General features: G+C 41.0%; 2 protein-coding genes across 9 annotated transcripts; one reads left to right on the forward strand and one right to left on the reverse strand.

The window, feature by feature from the left end:
* Positions 1–853: 853 nt before the first annotated feature.
* LOC127004707 (uncharacterized) lies at positions 854–1,991 on the reverse strand. Its single transcript, XM_050872799.1, has 2 exons — positions 1,827–1,991; positions 854–1,114 (listed from the first exon to the last, which is right to left on the reverse strand). Exons 1-2 carry the CDS (start codon positions 1,989–1,991, stop codon positions 854–856), a joined length of 426 nt encoding a protein of 141 aa, XP_050728756.1.
* Positions 1,675–15,718, forward strand: LOC127004605 (polyhomeotic-proximal chromatin protein-like). 8 transcript variants are annotated; one of them, XM_050872604.1, is made up of 15 exons: positions 1,675–1,831; positions 5,844–6,028; positions 7,675–7,771; positions 8,126–8,187; positions 8,361–8,430; positions 8,517–8,741; positions 8,976–9,112; positions 9,618–9,834; positions 10,915–11,027; positions 11,270–11,344; positions 11,600–11,779; positions 11,910–11,961; positions 12,668–12,895; positions 13,037–13,115; positions 13,453–15,718. In XM_050872604.1, exons 2-14 carry the CDS (start codon positions 5,864–5,866, stop codon positions 13,066–13,068), a joined length of 1,653 nt encoding a protein of 550 aa, XP_050728561.1. In that variant the 5' UTR covers positions 1,675–1,831; positions 5,844–5,863; the 3' UTR covers positions 13,069–13,115; positions 13,453–15,718. The 8 variants fall into 8 exon arrangements, with proteins under 8 accessions (XP_050728561.1, XP_050728567.1, XP_050728564.1 ...); XM_050872610.1 differs by having other exon boundaries at positions 12,668–12,856; XM_050872607.1 differs by having other exon boundaries at positions 11,273–11,344.
* Positions 15,719–17,062: the final 1,344 nt, after the last annotated feature.

Consider the following 17,062-nt stretch of genomic DNA (forward strand, 5'->3'; position numbering starts at 1 on the left):
ATATATATATATATATATATATATATATATATATATATATATATATATAAATACGTAAATTTCTTCATCCCATGAATGAGTTAAGAACTATAGACCGGTTGTGTTACCACGCCGACATCGGGCCAGCACCAGCAGCTGCTCCCCATGTGGCCGATGTGGAAGAATATATCACCTGCTGCAAGACGCAAACAAGCCATATTTTTAGGTATATGCCACTATAATGTGTGTTGAGTAACTCAGCACACTGCCGAATGAGATGCTAGGTATTATAATTATAGTTGTGTGGTTTACAAACTATTTTACGATATAATATAGATACATAATCGACTTTCCATGTAGCCCGAGCATTTGATCTAGTGCAGTGTTTTTTGTTTTTTTTTGCCCCTTTTTTATTAATTTTATTAACTCAGTGAGCGGATTATTATTATAATTTTCCTTGAGTTTGAGTTGGTTTTGAAAGTAATATTAGGTTTTAACATACTTCAAAGTGACTTAGCCACTGCCACTGTAAATCAGGATTTGGTGCTACAAAAAAAAAAAAGAAACGTTGACGTTTTGGCCAATTGTTGACTGAAATCGATTAAATTTATCCTGCGCTTGAATATCTCCATTTCCACGGGGGGGGTCCGCGACCACACCTTAAGAAACACTGATCTAGTGGACGGATTACAGACGTGATGAGCAGGCAGGAATCTCTCTCTCTCTCTCTCTCTCTCTCTCTCTCTCTCTCTTATCCATTGTTTTTAATGTTGTTACTTGCACGTGATGATGATTCTTTACTTCATGAAGCTGTTCATGAAAACAACAGTTAAAGTAAAACCTGAACGCAAACTGTTTTCCCGTTCTCACATGTTTAGGTGGGACTGTTTTGTTGCTGGTCGTCCCCCCCCCCCCCACACACACACTCCCGTCGAGCAGCCGCGTGGGGGAGGGAGCGGGGCTGCTGGGGGGGCTGGGTGGGGGTGGGGGTGGCTTGTTCTGGGGAGGGAGAGGGGCTGCTGGGGGTACTGGATGGGGGGGGGCGCTTGTTCTGGGGAGGGAGAGGGGCTGCTGGGGGTGCTGGGTGGGTGGGTGGCTCGTTCTGGTGAGGAGCAGGGCTGCTGGGGGGCTTGTTCTGGGGAGGGAGAGGGGCTGCTGGGGGTGCTGGGTGGGTGGGTGGGGGGCTCGTTCTGGTGAGGGAGCGGGGCTGCTGGGGGTGCTGGGTGGGTGAGTGGGGGAGGGGGGCTCGTGCTGGGGAGGGAGCGGGGCTGGGGTTTCTGGGGAGGGGCGGGGGCATGGGGCTTGGGCTGGGGAGGGAGGGGAAAGGGTTGCCAAGGCTGCGCCACCGTTAGTAAGCAGAAATACGTTTGCAGGGCTATTTTTTTCAGGTCAAGTGAGTGGCATAAATAAATGAATAGGTGTCCCATGGCATGTGTGAATTCCTAAATAGGCTTAAGGCATGTCATATAACTGTGCACGTGATCGTTAAGTAGAAGTTTCACCCACCGTTCGCAGATAGGGTGTTTGAAGTCCCCGCCATTTTGAAGGCAGCCACTGGGACGCCGAGGCCGCCGCCGCCTCTCATTGGCTGACTCCGCGGGTCGTCAAGCTCTTGCCACAAATTATGTGTAATTCCAAGAAAACGATGTATTTTCCCACCAAGAAAAGCGTTTTTCATCTTCAAATTTTACTTTATGTTTTCTACACTGTAATGTTTTAGTGGCAGGCCCTGCAGGCGGGCGTGGGCGGCGGCGGGGCGCGGCGCGCGTTTCCAGTGTCCGCGGTGCCGTCGCGGCGAGGCAGAGGACATTGTTTTGGTATTGACACTGGCGTCTCGCGGCCCTCACGGCAGGTAATTGTGGCGCACTGGCCAGGCGAAGGGTCCCCCACCCGTGCCAGGGTCCGCACAGCAGCAGGGGCGCCCCGCGGGCGTGGGGGCGGCGGGCTGGGGGGCGCGGGGCAGGGCGGTGCGAGGCAGGGCGGGCGTGAGGGTGAGGGCCGCGGCGCGCCATCACCACAGCCTCACGCCGCCCGCTGCCCGCCGCCTCCTCGGCCTGCCCCGCCGCGCCGCGCGCCGCCCGCTGCCCCCAGCACCCTGGCCATGCTGCCCGTGCTGGGCTGGCCTCGTGCAGGTGATGCACGCCCCGTGGCTAACACTCCCCGCGCCCCACGTCCAGGGCTGGTGCAGGGAGGGTAGACCTGCTGGCAGGGTTGATACAGGGTTTTCCCACTGCCGGAGCAGATACAGGGAGTTGGACCTACAGGCAGGGTTGTACACTTGGGGAGGAAACAGTGGCATGGCAGATATAGGAAGGCAGTTAATTTAGTTAATTTCAATTGTTTTTGTATAATGTATGTGATATTCTTTGCACTGCGCTGTTGTGTTGTTGGTGGATGAGGCAGTGGTTCTCCGCCGGTGGCAGAGTACCTTTCTCAATGTTGTGTGAAGGCTTAACCCTTTCACTCCGGCGATGCCGACGTTGGCGTCTGACGGGTGTCCAATGGTGTCACCGTATGGAAAGGGTTAGCCCTCTTTTAAACCTCTTAATCCTCTTCTAAATCTCGTAAGAGGAAATGGAAGAGGATTAAAAGGAATTTAGAGGAAGATTGAGAGGTTTAGAAGAGGATTAATCCTATTCCATTTCCTCTTGACCCTTTCCATACTGTGACGCCGACGTCTGCGTCATGGATAAGAACATCAGAACATAGGGAGACTGCAAGAGGCCTAATGGCCTACACAAGGCAGCTCCAGATTCCCCCCACTACCACCTGTCATTCTCGTCCATATAGCTGTCCAGTCTCCTCTTATAACAAGCTATTGTCCCTTCACTCACTATGTGATTGCTGAGTCTATTCCATTCCCCTACCACCCTATTACTAAACCAGTGCTTGCCTATTTCCCTCCTAAATCTATACTTTTCTAATTTAAATCCATTACTGTGTGTTCTATCCTGCTGGCTAATTTTCAGTACTTTACTTATATTGCCTTTGTTGTAACCTTTGTAAAGAGTTAAGTGCTTATCTCCGTATTTTTCCATATTGTGAAGAAGAATCTTTTATTTCATCATTTCATGTGAGTTTTGATTTTGCTATTATTCCATAACATCACCTGTCTCACAGCAAAGAACACCTTGGTGCTATATGAAGTATTTTGTGTCCATACAATACACTGCCGTATTGCTTTTCCGTCGCAAACCACTCATTCTCAGGATATTCATTTTTTTTCTAAATATTTACATCAGTTGCGAATATATATATATATATATATATATATATATATATATATATATATATATATATATATATATATATATATATATATATATTATGTGTGTGTGTTGTATATATCCCACAGCATATTACACCACCCTACACATCGCACAATACAACACAAAGTAATTCACATATATTACAACATTTATTATGATAATCAGTCTTGCAATAATAGTAATAATAATAATATTATCTCATTCAGTATTACTACAAGTACGGAGAGAGAGACATTTTGGGGTTAGGCTTCTGTAACTTTTTCTGTATGCTAAGATGAAACGTGAAAATGGGGGGGTCGAGGGAGGCAACCCCCCCCCCCCCCCCCTCCCACTACGTCAGGTTGTTAGGTTACCGGTAGTTTAGTTTCAATTTATTCAGCCTGCTGAGATGAAATGTGAAAAAGGGGGGGTCGAGAGGTAGGTTACATTAGGTAAGGTTAGTTTCAATTTATATGGCATGCCGAGATGAAATATGAAAACGGGGTAGGGGTCGAGGAGGACGAAGCCCCCTATTAGGTATGTTACGTTAGTAAGCTAGGTTAGTTTAAGTTTATTCGGCAAGAGAAATGAAATGTGAAAACAGCAGGGGTTGAAGAGGGCAAAGCCCTCCTATTAGGTAGGTTAAGTTCTTTCTTTCTCTCTCTCTCTCTCTCTTTTTGGGAGGTAAAAAAAAACAACAACAGATAGCCGATTATTTTTGAAACTGAAATCTTCCATTGAAAAACTGTTTCGTCCAACAGTGTCTCCCGGGTGATGTTCTGGAAATTTACCTTGCTTTGTTTGATATTAATTTGTATTATTTGTTTTAAAAATCACTAATATTAGGAAGGGAAGAAGCAGAAGGGTGGGGTAACTAGTGATCTTCCCTAGAAATGGGTAATATTCTAAACACATCAGAACTTACCAGAATAAAAGATACTTTTGTCCTTGAAATTGGAAGATACTGTTTACTGAAAAATTTCCAACACCGGCAGGGCATATAGAGGAAGGGCAAACACTGACGGGGTAGATACACTGGCCGGGCAAGCACACTGGCAGTGTCACCTGCATCACTTTGCTACTCAGCAAAAAAGTGATGCCCAGATCATTTGGCTGACCTGAGCAGTCTATATTAGACACTATTTATATCTTAGTTAAAAAAAGTCACCATATGTTTATTCAGTAAAATTGTATGAGCTTCATTTATGAGAAGTTGTCAAACCATATGAGCTTTTCCTTTGTCAATTTATGATTACAGTAGTTGCCTGTCATCTATTTGAAGATACTGTAAACTTAGCCTAACCATTCCCAAACCCAAATACTAACGGCCATATTGTTAGTCTTCCCCATTCCCTACCTGTCCCCATCCCCATACGCGGGACTGGGGTATGGACAAGCCGCCCCGTGACCGTCCCATCCCCGGGACAGATATGAGGGACAAATCCGCAGGTCATAATAATGTTGGCAGCACTTTCAAACCAAGAGTTACAGAAAACGAAATAAATAATGCATTTTTTACACACCATTGTATTCATATACATTATATGTCATAAAACAAAACAATAGTGTTGTTGATCTACAAGTAAATAACAAGTAACGCGGTTAAGTTAATTTATGAGACAGTTTAGTATCCATGACTCGTCACACACACCTGGCCAGCCACACCGGGGTTGCCAGGTCGTGTCATTTATGGCATTTTTGTCTTAAATCAATGTGGTCACCAAGAAATGCTATTTTTTATGGTATATGTTAAGTATTCCTATCATAATGCCATATTTAGTCATCAATCTGCTGTCTTGCCATTCTTGGGGACAATTATAAATGAATTTTCAGGAATAACTGTACGTTTACAGTCAAATGGAAACACCAGTGTCTTTACAAACTAAAAAATATATATCAACTTTAGCAAAGTTTGCGATATAATATCAGTCATACAAATATTCTGATACTTTTCAATATATTTCCTTCTATAATAACAAATAGAACACTATTTACTCATGAAATATACGAAGGAAAAGCCAAAGATGTCCTGCACTCTACCCCGCGGAGTCAACACTTTTCCCACCCCATCCGCACCCTCACGGGGTAGCGTAAAGCAACCCCAACCACATGGGGACGCTTTACACTACGGTTTATGGCCACGGGTAAGGGATGGGAATGGGGAAGTCTAACATTATGGCCGTAAGTCCCTTTGGTATTCATCAAAGCCAAATCTACAGGTGAAGAGATGACCTTGTGGCTATGCCCAGCATTAACCCTTTCAGTACGATGACACCGACGTCAACGTCACCATATGGAAAAGGTTAATCCTCTTCCATTTCCTCTTAATCCTCTTCTAAACCTCTTAAGAGAAAATGGAAGAGGATTAATCCTCTTCCATTTCCTCTTAACCCTTTCCATGCTGTGACGCCGACGTCTGCATCACCGTATTAAAAGGGTTAAGTATCTATAGGGTAAATTTTTTTTCCATAAATTGCATAAACATACCGTAAAGAAGTCTGGTGGGCCAAATTTATCCAATAGCCCGTATTTTGTCCACTCACAATTTTGATTATACTGCACAGGTCTTCCAGAGCTTCATACTGAATGATAACATGTGACTTACTTTTTCTCCAGTAACAGATTAGCCAAATAAGATGCCTCCTGTCGAGATCCAGTGGTGTGATCACTCCTCGGTGCTTCTTGAGTACCTGCGGCAGCTGTATGAGGAGTGCCGCTTTGTGGACGTGGGCCTGGAGTGTGAAGGCCGGCAGGTCAAGGCTCACAAGGCTGTCATCTCTGCCTGTAGTCCTTACCTAGAGGTGAGCCAGGGTTAGCAAACTGGAATGAGAATGAAAATGGAGAAGTCATGTGACGGTTCTTCGCAGTGCGTTAGTGTAGTAATATGAAACACATTTTTAGTGAAGGGGTAAGAGGTGAAGACATGGTTATTGACCCTCTGTAGTCTATATCTCCGCATGGAATTGAGATGGTTGAGCAAAGCTTGAGAAGGGAGTTGTTGCTGCCATTTTGGGAAGATGGCAGTGGATTGGGCAGATTTAACCCGTGGGCTTCGGCTATGGAAAGCCGAGATGTGGCCAAGAAACGACAAAATTACATTGCATTTTGAGACTAAGAAAAGAGCATGGAACGTACATCAGAGTACTTCTCTCATAACCATACAGCTGTTAAGAATATTTACTTTTACTCGAACTCCATTGTTTTTGGTTGGTGTTTGTTACAAAATAAACAGTCTCGTGACGCGTGGCATGTAGCCGAGAGTTGCTTGTTGTCTACTATAGAGAATTTGACAAGTGATTACTGTATGGATAGCTAATTCAGTCTGCCATGACCGCACAGTGTAGTGACATGACTTGCCTGATGGGCGAGCCTCCCATAACCCACTTAGCCAGGGGGTACCTCTTTGGCTGACTGGTAAAGGAGTGGCTCTCCCGTTACGCTGGTCGCGGGTTCGATCCCCGGCGCCGGCAAAACTTTCCTTGTCTGGATTAATTTCTCGTGTTTCGTTACACGCAGTGGTTGTGTGGGAGTGTATAAAAGAGAAAAATTCTGGCATTTCACTGGTGGCATAAGCGGTGGGCATCCTCTCCTGTGGTTCTGTTGTGTCACCCCGAGAGGGTAACAGGTAGAGTGATGGCCCATGCTCTCCGAAGTTCATAGAAAACGGGAACTCAACACACAGAAATTAATCTAAATAGGAATGGGGAGCCGTGTAGTGACATGACTTGCCTGATGGGCGAGCCTCCCATAACCCACTTAGCCAGGGGGGTACCTCTTTGGCCGACTGGTAAAGGAGTGGCTCTCCTGTTACGCTGGTCACGGGTACGATCCCCGGCGCCGGCAATCCTTTCCTTGTCTGGATTAATTTCTTGTGTGTTTCGTTACACGCAGAGGACATGTGGGAGTGTTGTAAAGAGTAAAAATTCTGGCATTTCAACAGCACCCCCTATGACAAAAAAGCCCACCTCAAGATCACTAACCCACCACAATGACCTAGGGCATTCATGGTGGGTTGCGCTATGACACCACTGCCTACAATTAGCTCGAATTAGGTGTTTTATGGCAAGCCCTTTTTAGGGTCCACCGTACCACAGCCACGACTCGTGAAAGCCCTGAAAAGGGTCTGCCGACGTTCTCGGTTAAGTGACTTCATTGATCTTTATTGCTTTCTAGGGAGTTTGGTGAAAATATAGGTTAGGTTAGGATTAGTTATCCATCAGGACATGAACAAAATAAATATTTGTCTCAGCTTTTCCATGTAGCAGATGCCTTTGTACAATACAGATTTTTTTTTAGCTTAAATTTGTCCTCTTCAAGCATTTGATGTTACTTTTAATTATGTTTACAGTTTTCCCTTATGGTTGTTTGAAAGTAAATTCAGCCATATTCAACAAGAACTTTGTAATGCTCAACATGATTAAATTGCTTTTTAATTTCTCTTCTGTAGGGTCTGTTAAAGGGTAACCCAGCCCGAAGTCACCTCATCAAGTTTAATGGCTACTCATACAACAGTCTTCGAGCAGTCATAGACTTCATGTACAATGGTGAGTTTAGGCAGCCGTGAGTGTGTCTGTTGTTGAGTCAGTCTTTGTGGAGCAGAAGGCATATAATCTTTTATTAGTATTTATTTATTTATTACTTGTTTGATGTAATTATGATATATGATGATACTTTTATCATGCTAGATGAGGCCTTCAGTGTGAAGCAAAAGTTTTCCTCAGATCTTTTTATCATTTTTCTATGCAGTTTCAGAAATCCATTTTGTCCATTTTTAATGTCTGGAAAATAAAAAAATCTTTAAAAGCACATAGGAAAAATTGAGATAAACGAAAGGCAGTGAACATGATGAATAGAATGAGTGATGAACAATGCTCTACAGCCCACTTGCCTTCCCCCAGGCAAAGTGATGGTGGAGCAGGAACACCTTGCCGCCTTCCTGAAGCTTGGCAGAGCATTACAGGTAAGTCTTCACTCCTTGCTCTCCCATGCCATCCATTATAGTCCATTGCATTCTTTTCCTTTCTGTGCCTTTCCCATTGACATATCAATTACCAAGGTCCTTTCACACTCTAGTCATCTCACTGCAATCACAGAACCTCTTGGCACCTGACTAAGTGCACTTGACCATTGCAGGTGCGAGGGATCCTGGACATCGCTGCACAGTGTGAGGAGGCTGGGCTCACCACAGCGGAGGAGACTAAATGTTAGTACTGTCATTCAGGTATTTGAGCATTGTAGTCAATACCAAAACACTTAAAATAGTGTTCAGTAATATTTATGTTGATGTAGTCAATAAATCTGTTGCAGCAAATGCCCAGTACAGCACAACAGTTCAGCAGCCGCAGAAGCCAGTCAGCCAGCCACAGGCACAGAGCAAGATGGTGCAGCAGGCCACTGGTGTTTCGGAGCTCAAGCCAGAGACCAAGAAGTATGCATTCTTACTTGACAAAGGCTCTCCTAACGCACCCAAAAAACTTGGCCCACAGTTTCGAAAAGTCATGCCGAATATCATAGGTAAGGGTATATAAAATACTTAAAATTTATCAAATTATTGTTCAGTATTCTGCCCTTGTTTTGGCAGACTGCTCATAGAGCATTCTGTAACAGCATAGAGTCCAAGGATACATATAACTTAACCAGTGAACTATTCAAGACTAAAGTAGTTAATGCAACTTGGATTAGACATTCTGTCTGATAATTCAGGACACACAATGCCATGACTGACCAATGATGTTTGTGTTTGGGCAGGTTCAGTGGATCAGCAAGGCAACATCAACAAGGTGACCAGTGTTGGGGCAGCCCAGGTGGCTCAGCAACAACAGCAGCAACAGTCCCACCAGCAGCAGGCTGTTCAGCAGACTCAGCCACAGCAGACAGTCCAGCAGGTCAGTCAGGGATAGTTGATGCTGTCTATGACAAGTTCATTGCTATCAGATAAAAGTCATATCATGGAGTATTCTTGGGTTGCTGTGAAATACATATTCACAAATCAGGATGTTGTGAGACTTACTGCACACTGCATAGTGGCCACTAATGTTGTGGCTGGTCGGATATGCTCACTCTCTTGAGCAATGTGAGCCTTAGCTGGACTAGCTTTAGCACCAAAACCTGCCTTATAAAATTAGTATATATGGGGTTTAGTATCCTGGGATATAATATACTTTATGGTAATCAGCTTCTCAGACTTTTCATGTCATGATGTTTTGACACAAGTGCTTGGCTTTTATGGGGTAAAATGGGGCTTCATCACTGGGGTCTGTGGTCACCACAGTGCAGCTGCATAGGTCTAATGTCAGTTGCATTGATGGGTGGAATTGGACAGATAAAGTTTTATGTGGTTGGTTGCATCACTTACTTGGCACCTCAAGTGTTTTTGTGATGCATGTACAGGTGGTCCAGGAACAGCCACAGCCAGTGCAAGAGGAAGCACAGCAGCAGCAGCAGCAACAACTTCAGCAGCAATCTGAGGAAGGGGGACAGGGGCAGCAGCAGGAAGCAGCACCCACCACATTGGAAGAGTTACAGCAGGCACTGTCCTCGGGCCAGGCCATCCTTCAGACCACCGACAATGGATCAGAACAGACCCTCCAGATGGTTGAAGGACAATGTAAGGATTCCTACTTTATTACATGTAAATAGTAAGCAACAGCTTGCTAACTGCATGCCTCCCCCCCCCTCCTGTGGCCCCGCTGCACTCGACTTTCTACTCTAGCTCATCCCTATATTGTCCAAACCCCTTATGCAAGAGTTAACCAGCATCTTAACTCTTTCATCTCTTACATTGGTAAACTCTGGAACAGCCTTCTTTCGTCTGTATTTCCTCCTGCCTATGATTTGACCTCTTTCAAGAAGAGTGTGTCAAGACACCTCTCCACCCAAAATTGACCTCTCTTTCGGCCACTTTACTTTTGTCTATTGTGGGAACAGCGAGTAGTGGGCTTTTTTTTTCTACGCTCTTTTTGTTGCCCTTGAGCTGTCTCCTTTGTTGTAAAAAAAAAAAGGGAGGGGGGTCATGATAGGTTGTTTGTCATAAACAGCGATTTCACTGGTCTTGAAACCTCTGTTGGGAGGAAAATTCCTTGTACATGTTTACCGTTTGAGAAGTGGCACATAAAAGCCAAGCTATTGGATCAATAGGAACCAAAGGCTACTCTTTGGAGAGAAATAAAATGAGTTCAGTATGTTCATTCCTTTAAAAATCTATCTATCTATCTATCTATATCTATATCTATCTATCTATCTATCTATCTATATCTATCTATCTATATATATATATATATATATATATATATATATATATATATATATATATATATATATATATATATATATATATATATATATATATATATATATATATATTACACTTGAATAGTTGAGAATTTTCAGACAATGAATTTAACATCACTTTTATCCAAAGTCTCAGTCATGATTTAGCTTGTTTATGCTGTCATTTCATAATTGTAGATGTTTTTGAAATATTATGGTTATATTTTCTACTTTTTTTTTTCAGTCATTACATTAACCAATCCTATACTTGAAACGGAGCAGGGTGGAGAAGAGTACCAGTTAATATGCAGCACCATTTAACTTCATCCACTTTGCTTATTAGAAACCTATTTTCATTTGTCTTCATAGCCTTTCCTTGCTCCTGTGGAAGTCCATAGCTATTTTCTTGCTGCTTCAGGTGTGATGACAGGCTCTGGCCAGACCTACGTGGTGGTGCAGGAAGGAGACAACATCAGCTTTGTGCCGGCAGAGATGGTGCAGGGTGACCTGGGTGCTGTCAACGGGGGGCAGGTCAGTCTGTGCTCCAAGCTTTGCCTGGAGACACATGAAACATTAGCAGAAAATTGTACTTCATAGCCACATTTTTTGTGTGTAGATGTTTAATTTGGTACAGTCTTCCCTTTACATCTTTAGGGGATAGGGGGCAGAGACCCATGTTGATATGTAAAGTCCTATTAGATGAGGAGTTAATTGTTTCTAATGAGTATTTTTTTCTCAAAAAGTTTGTGAACAACTGAATTTTGTTTCACCAGCAGGTGGTTGAAGGACTGGACCCAGTAGAGCAGCAGCTGGCACAGATGGAGGGGCAAGTCCTCACACACAACCAAGTGAGTACCTTCATAGAGTTTACTGCTTTCTGATTCTTAATTTTTGTATCTTATCTCCAATCTTCTTACATGACCAGTTGACTTCATTAAACTTTTCTCCTCCTCCACTGCTAGCACTACTGCTTATTGGAAAAAGATTGCTATTGATTATGACAACTGACAAACCTTGGTTTTCAAATTATCTTAGTTTTGAAAGTTTAATTGAAGGTGTATTTGAATAACTTGACATGAAACATCATTATTGTGGCTTCCTAGGTTACAGAGAGCACTGAGCCAGCCCAGCAGGAGTCCAGTGGGGTGCCTGTAAGCAGTGGAGCAGCTGTGTCTGGTGACAGTGGCTCTCTAGAGACAATGAGTGTCGTGGAGTCGCTTGTCAAACTGGGAGAAAAGCAACCTACAGAGACAGAGAATGGCTCCACTGAGGAGACACCAGAGGTATTTATAGCCTTCCCATGTCCACTATCAGTTTCTATTTGGGAACCTTTGAGACTTGGCATTCCCACATGGATATTAATTCAAGCATTGTTGCCATGATTTGTCCATTAATTGTTGTTTGATCACCCAGGTTGGGCCAGACATGCCAAGTCTTGATGGGGATGAGACAGAGGACAGAACAGAGTATATATATATATATATATATATATATAACATATATATATATAACATATATATATATAACATATATATATATATATATATATATATATGTTATATATATATATATATATATATATATATATATATATATATATATATATATATATAACATATATATAAATATATATATATATATATATATATATATATATATATATATATATATATATATATATATATATATATATATATATATACATATATATATATATATATATATATATATATATATATATATATATATATATATATATATATATATATATATATATATATATATATATATATATATATATATATATATATATATATATATATATATATATATATATATATATATATATATATATATAGGCAAGGAGTAAGTGCACAGACACGTGGAAATTTGCTTTAGCAACCACCAAAATTCTGAGAAAATTCGTTAAATAAAGCCGTGAAGTTATTGCATTGACAAAAGGATGATTGCAATGTAAATAAGTTTTCCTTTTGTAGATAACTGATACTGCAACAGGCTTAAAACTATTCATCTGATGACAAACATCTTTCAAACTAGAAACGGAATGTTCCCTTTACCACTCCTGTGATAGAAACAGGGACCTAGGAACACCGATGACTAACTAGGAGGCATCTGCCCCTCTAACATGACAATGCATCCTGTTGTACCCAAGGTTGGAGCATCAATGCCTTGCCTGGGAGATGTAACAGAGGAGGAGGGAGTGCCAGCCTCTGGTGAGGGGGGTGATGCTGAGGGTGGTGCAGGTCAGGAGGAGGCTGAAGAATCTGCTGAGGGCTCCACAGGAGAGGAGATTGGCAAGAGAAAGAGACAACCCTCACAAAAGATGATTGAGGCAATGGGTATGCTGAAGAGGAAGGTTCCTGAGTCTCCTACACAAGGTATTGCCTTGTCTGACATAATGAATAGCTATCATGATATTTTTTCTCCCTTTCTGTCTTTAGTACAGTTGTAATGACAACAGGATAAGTTGAAATGCTTTTGTGAGTTTAAATTAACTTTTTGTATCTACTTCATTTCAGGTGGTGGGAGAGGTAAAAAGTTGAAAAATTAATCATGCATCTTGGTGTCCTGCTAAGTGTTTCTGTAGTGTAAGTTCAGGTGAGTCAACTCCTAGTATTTATTTAATCCTGTACTGGATGTATATGATAGGAATTTATGTAGTGTGTAAGCATTTAAATGTACTTTGATGGGCCCTCTGCTCTTTTGTGTTGTTTGTATGATTTAGTAAATTATAGAAAAATACAGATCATGCACGCAGAAATAAGGTAAGGAAGATTATAAAACAGGTATGGGGGTTTGGCTTCTTCATGGTATCAGGAGTGTTAAGCTGAAATAATGGTGTGGGACAAGGGAAGGTAGTCTTGCATTGTGCCACAGTCTGTAGAAGTGAAGTGCCGCTTCCTTGAATCTCATGCGTTTCATTTTTGTTTTGCAGACTGGGGAAATCACTCAGGAAGGCCGCATCCATGTACCTTTTTTTTTCATGTCGATTCATTGTTTGTGCTGTTTATACCTTCACTTCCGGCCTCCCTCCGAGAATTTCCGTTTAGTCACATTTGTACATATTTTGTTTAGCTCAAGATAATGTACCTACTGAGAAATCATTAGAAGCATAAGAAGCATGGAATATTTCAACTAAGACTAGAAAACCAAATATGTTTCCTTATTATTTTCTGTGTTAATTTTTATAGTGATAAGAATTCCATTAGATTTTTATGTTTCAGTTTTCAGCAGAGTAATGGGGTCTTCACTTAGTATACCATGGACTTTCTGTGACACTCTGAACAGCACCCGGCTGATTAGTATATATATATATATATATATATATATATATATATATATATATATATATATATATATATATATATATATATATATATATATATATATATATATATATCTCGCTCTCTCTCTCTCTCTCTCTCTCTCTCTTCTTCATTTTCTACTTCTTTAAATACAGAAAGGAAGATTGATTCTGTCAGCCCAGTAGTGTGTGCAGTCACTTTTCAAGGCTCAGTTGGGTCAGCCCATCATAGTTGACGCCTCACCATCCTGCCATTCCCGTAAAGTCAGAAAAAAAGCTTATTCACCCAGGATTCAAATTTAAGATGTAAATTATAGAAATATGTCTTGGTAAAGATACTGAACCTTATATTTGTAAGGCACTAGGATTTTTTATGATACTGTGTCTTCACCAAATAAATATTAAAAACATTGGAAAATGTTTCATGTTGAGATATGCTTAAAAAACATTACATTGGACTAGTTCTGTACTTAAAATACAAGTACTTTAGTGGCTGTAGTAGTGTGGTAAGTCTTGGTCCTTGAGAGACTCCCATACAGAGTGTACCCTGGAGTCTTGTTGCCCTTGGATGTTGGCAGTTTGAAAGTACTAAGACTTCAAATACGATACTTCAGTGAGTAAATAAGGAGATGTGAGAAGAAACAAATTTAAATATTGAAATTTATCATATAATAGACAGCTGTTTCTTAATGTCCATGAAATTTGGATATGCTCATCTAGACAAATTGTAAAACATTCAGTGGTTTAATTATTTTAGCAGTTGTACTTGAATGGTCCAATTGATACCATCAGAAATGAATGGAAACAGCTGTACAGTGAGCACCCTTCTTGTACTTCTACTGACATGCACTGCCTGAAAGGAAATTAAATGCATTCCTTGTTGAAAGGGTTGGTTCAGTATAGTTTGTGAACTTGGTGTTATGGTGACAAATTGGTTGCCATCATTATTAGTAACAGGAATTCTCCAACGATGTTGGTTTTATTATTTTTTATTATTATTTTTTTTTTACAATTGCCATGTGGGAATCTTTTATGATCTTAGAATGCATAACGTACATAACTATGAGTGAGAGTATGATTTTCAGTTTTCTTTTGCGGATTTACTAATGATGGCTATATAATTTTGTTTATAGTGCATCAATGTAAAAGACAGTACCAATAAGCACAACGTGTGTACATCATGCAGTCAAGACCACACTATAAATAGCTGCTTGCAAAAATGGAACCTGAGTAAAGGAACAATGAATCTTACAACTGTGAACCTCTTGAAAGTGGAACTAAGCAGCAGAGTGCCTCTCAGACACCTATGTCGGAGTATTTTATCAAGAATTTTATAATTGAAGGTGAATTATCAGTGTACACTGTTGTTTGTGATTGAATATTAGGATTTTCATTATGTAATCTGATACTTCTTTCAGATAATTGCCCAGATACATGATGTGTACACAGTAGCACCACCCATGTGTGTGTGTGTGTGTGTGTGTGTGTGTGTGTGTCCAAAAGTGAGTTCATACATCTGCTTACATTCAAGTTTTAGCTCTCTTAAATATTGTCTACACATAAAATGGTGTTTATTTTTCTTCAAAGGATGTATACAAAGGTAAAAAAGATCAATGTGGAAATGTATTCATTGTATATTCATTTCTCTATGATGCTTTGAATGCCATTGTTTAGTAGTAAAGCAGATGTATTGTTGCCTGATTATAAGGATTAAGGAGCTATACAAGCTACACAAATGCATTTTGTGATGTATTTTGTTTCCAAGTTTAATACAGAATTAGTTTCCAAGTAGGCAAGAGGTGGGCAGTGATGTACAAATTGACCTATTCTGCCACCTTGTCCAGGTTCCCAGCAACATGTAAACCTTGTAACTTGGATATAAACCTTGAGGAACTTGGGTAATTGTATCTCAGCCTTGGGCACCATAACTTGCTTCTCACCCTAGCCTGAGTTGCCTTCATTGTTATTTGTGCTTTCCAGTAGACATATCCAATAAACCTATACATCATGGCAAGTTGGGAGATCAGAATTCAAGGTGCAGTATCTGTGGGTGACAGTTACACCAGAATAATGATGGACTAATGCTACCATTGATTTTACTACATATGATGTTTTAACTATAAAAATATATACATCAAAATACAAAATAACATAAAAATTGTTTTGAAGGGAGGTCATCTTGGAGCATGAGTATGAGTGTAATGGCCTGAGATGCTGATGAAGGCTCCAAAGGCCTTATGCCCTGGGATACCCCATGGCTCAAAGCTAGAGTGTTTTCCTCTCACCTCTAGGACCGTCTAGTTTGATTTCTTGGTGGACTGTTGGAAATAAGATTTATTCTCCTGAGTAGATCAATTTCTTATGTGCTCTAAGGGGTAGAAATGCCTCCCAAGATAGTGGTGGCAGCACTGAGATCCATTCCTGCATTGTATTTCTCCTCATGACTGATATGACTGATACCTTGTATCTCTTGAAGGGGATCTCAGGTCCTGCTCTCATGGAAAATGTGATGTGAAAATCTAAGCACAAAGAAATTGGTCTAAATGGGAGAAGGGAAACTATGTAATGGCTGAGATATGCATACTGTATAGACTCCAAAAGCCATATGCCTGAGTCCCCTTTGGCTCACCGCTTATGTGTCCACCTTATGCCTTGAGGACCACATGTTCAATATTTGGGCGAATGAATTGCTGGGAAAGAAGAGCTACCCTACCAAGTGAATCAATTTTTCATGTGCTTTGAGAAGTAAAGATACCCCCCATTACACAAAGGCATGTTTCTACTTGTAGGGAAATTTCTTACATTCATTCTTGTACTTGCTGTAGCTGAATTATTTTGAAAAAGTAAGATTTTCAAGGCTGTCACAATCCTACTAATATTCATCGTTTAAGATATGAGTGAGCACAAGACAAGCCTTGAGACCCTAGAGTAGGTCTTACATGTTGGAGTAAATGACAGTGACCCTGGTACTGTACAATGAAGTTATGCTGATGGGGAATGTGTGCACTGCTGCAGAACATCAGATAGTTACAATTTCTTTGTTATTTGGAAGACTGCTTCATTGAGTAAATAGTTTTCATTCAGCGTTGTAAATGTATGGTTAAGATTGCGGTTGGGAGAATGGTCAAGTACACTCACATGGAGATTTTTAAGCATTATGGCAAGTTATTTTTTATCAAAGTATTTTGTGAGAATAGTGGAAAAGAGGTGAAGTAACTGCTTTTATAATACCCACCAATTT

The sequence above is a fragment of the Eriocheir sinensis genome, chromosome 28 (assembly GCF_024679095.1).
Source record: "Eriocheir sinensis breed Jianghai 21 chromosome 28, ASM2467909v1, whole genome shotgun sequence".
Taxonomy (NCBI): domain Eukaryota; kingdom Metazoa; phylum Arthropoda; class Malacostraca; order Decapoda; family Varunidae; genus Eriocheir; species Eriocheir sinensis.

Bases quoted from the DNA above. Each gene is read 5' to 3' on its own strand.
- LOC127004707 (XM_050872799.1), bottom strand. From the start codon at position 1,991: ATGGCGCGCCGCGGCCCTCACCCTCACGCCCGCCCTGCCTCGCACCGC. The intron at 1,115-1,826 runs GTGAGGGCCGCG...CTCCCTCCCCAG, and splicing joins GTGCGCCACAATTACCTGCC to AACAAGCCCCCCAGCAGCCC.
- LOC127004605 (XM_050872604.1), top strand. From the start codon at position 5,864: ATGCCTCCTGTCGAGATCCAGTGGTGTGATCACTCCTCGGTGCTTCTT. The intron at 11,028-11,269 runs GTCAGTCTGTGC...TTGTTTCACCAG, and splicing joins GTGCTGTCAACGGGGGGCAG to CAGGTGGTTGAAGGACTGGA. The intron at 11,962-12,667 runs AGTATATATATA...CTGTTGTACCCA, and splicing joins TGAGACAGAGGACAGAACAG to AGGTTGGAGCATCAATGCCT.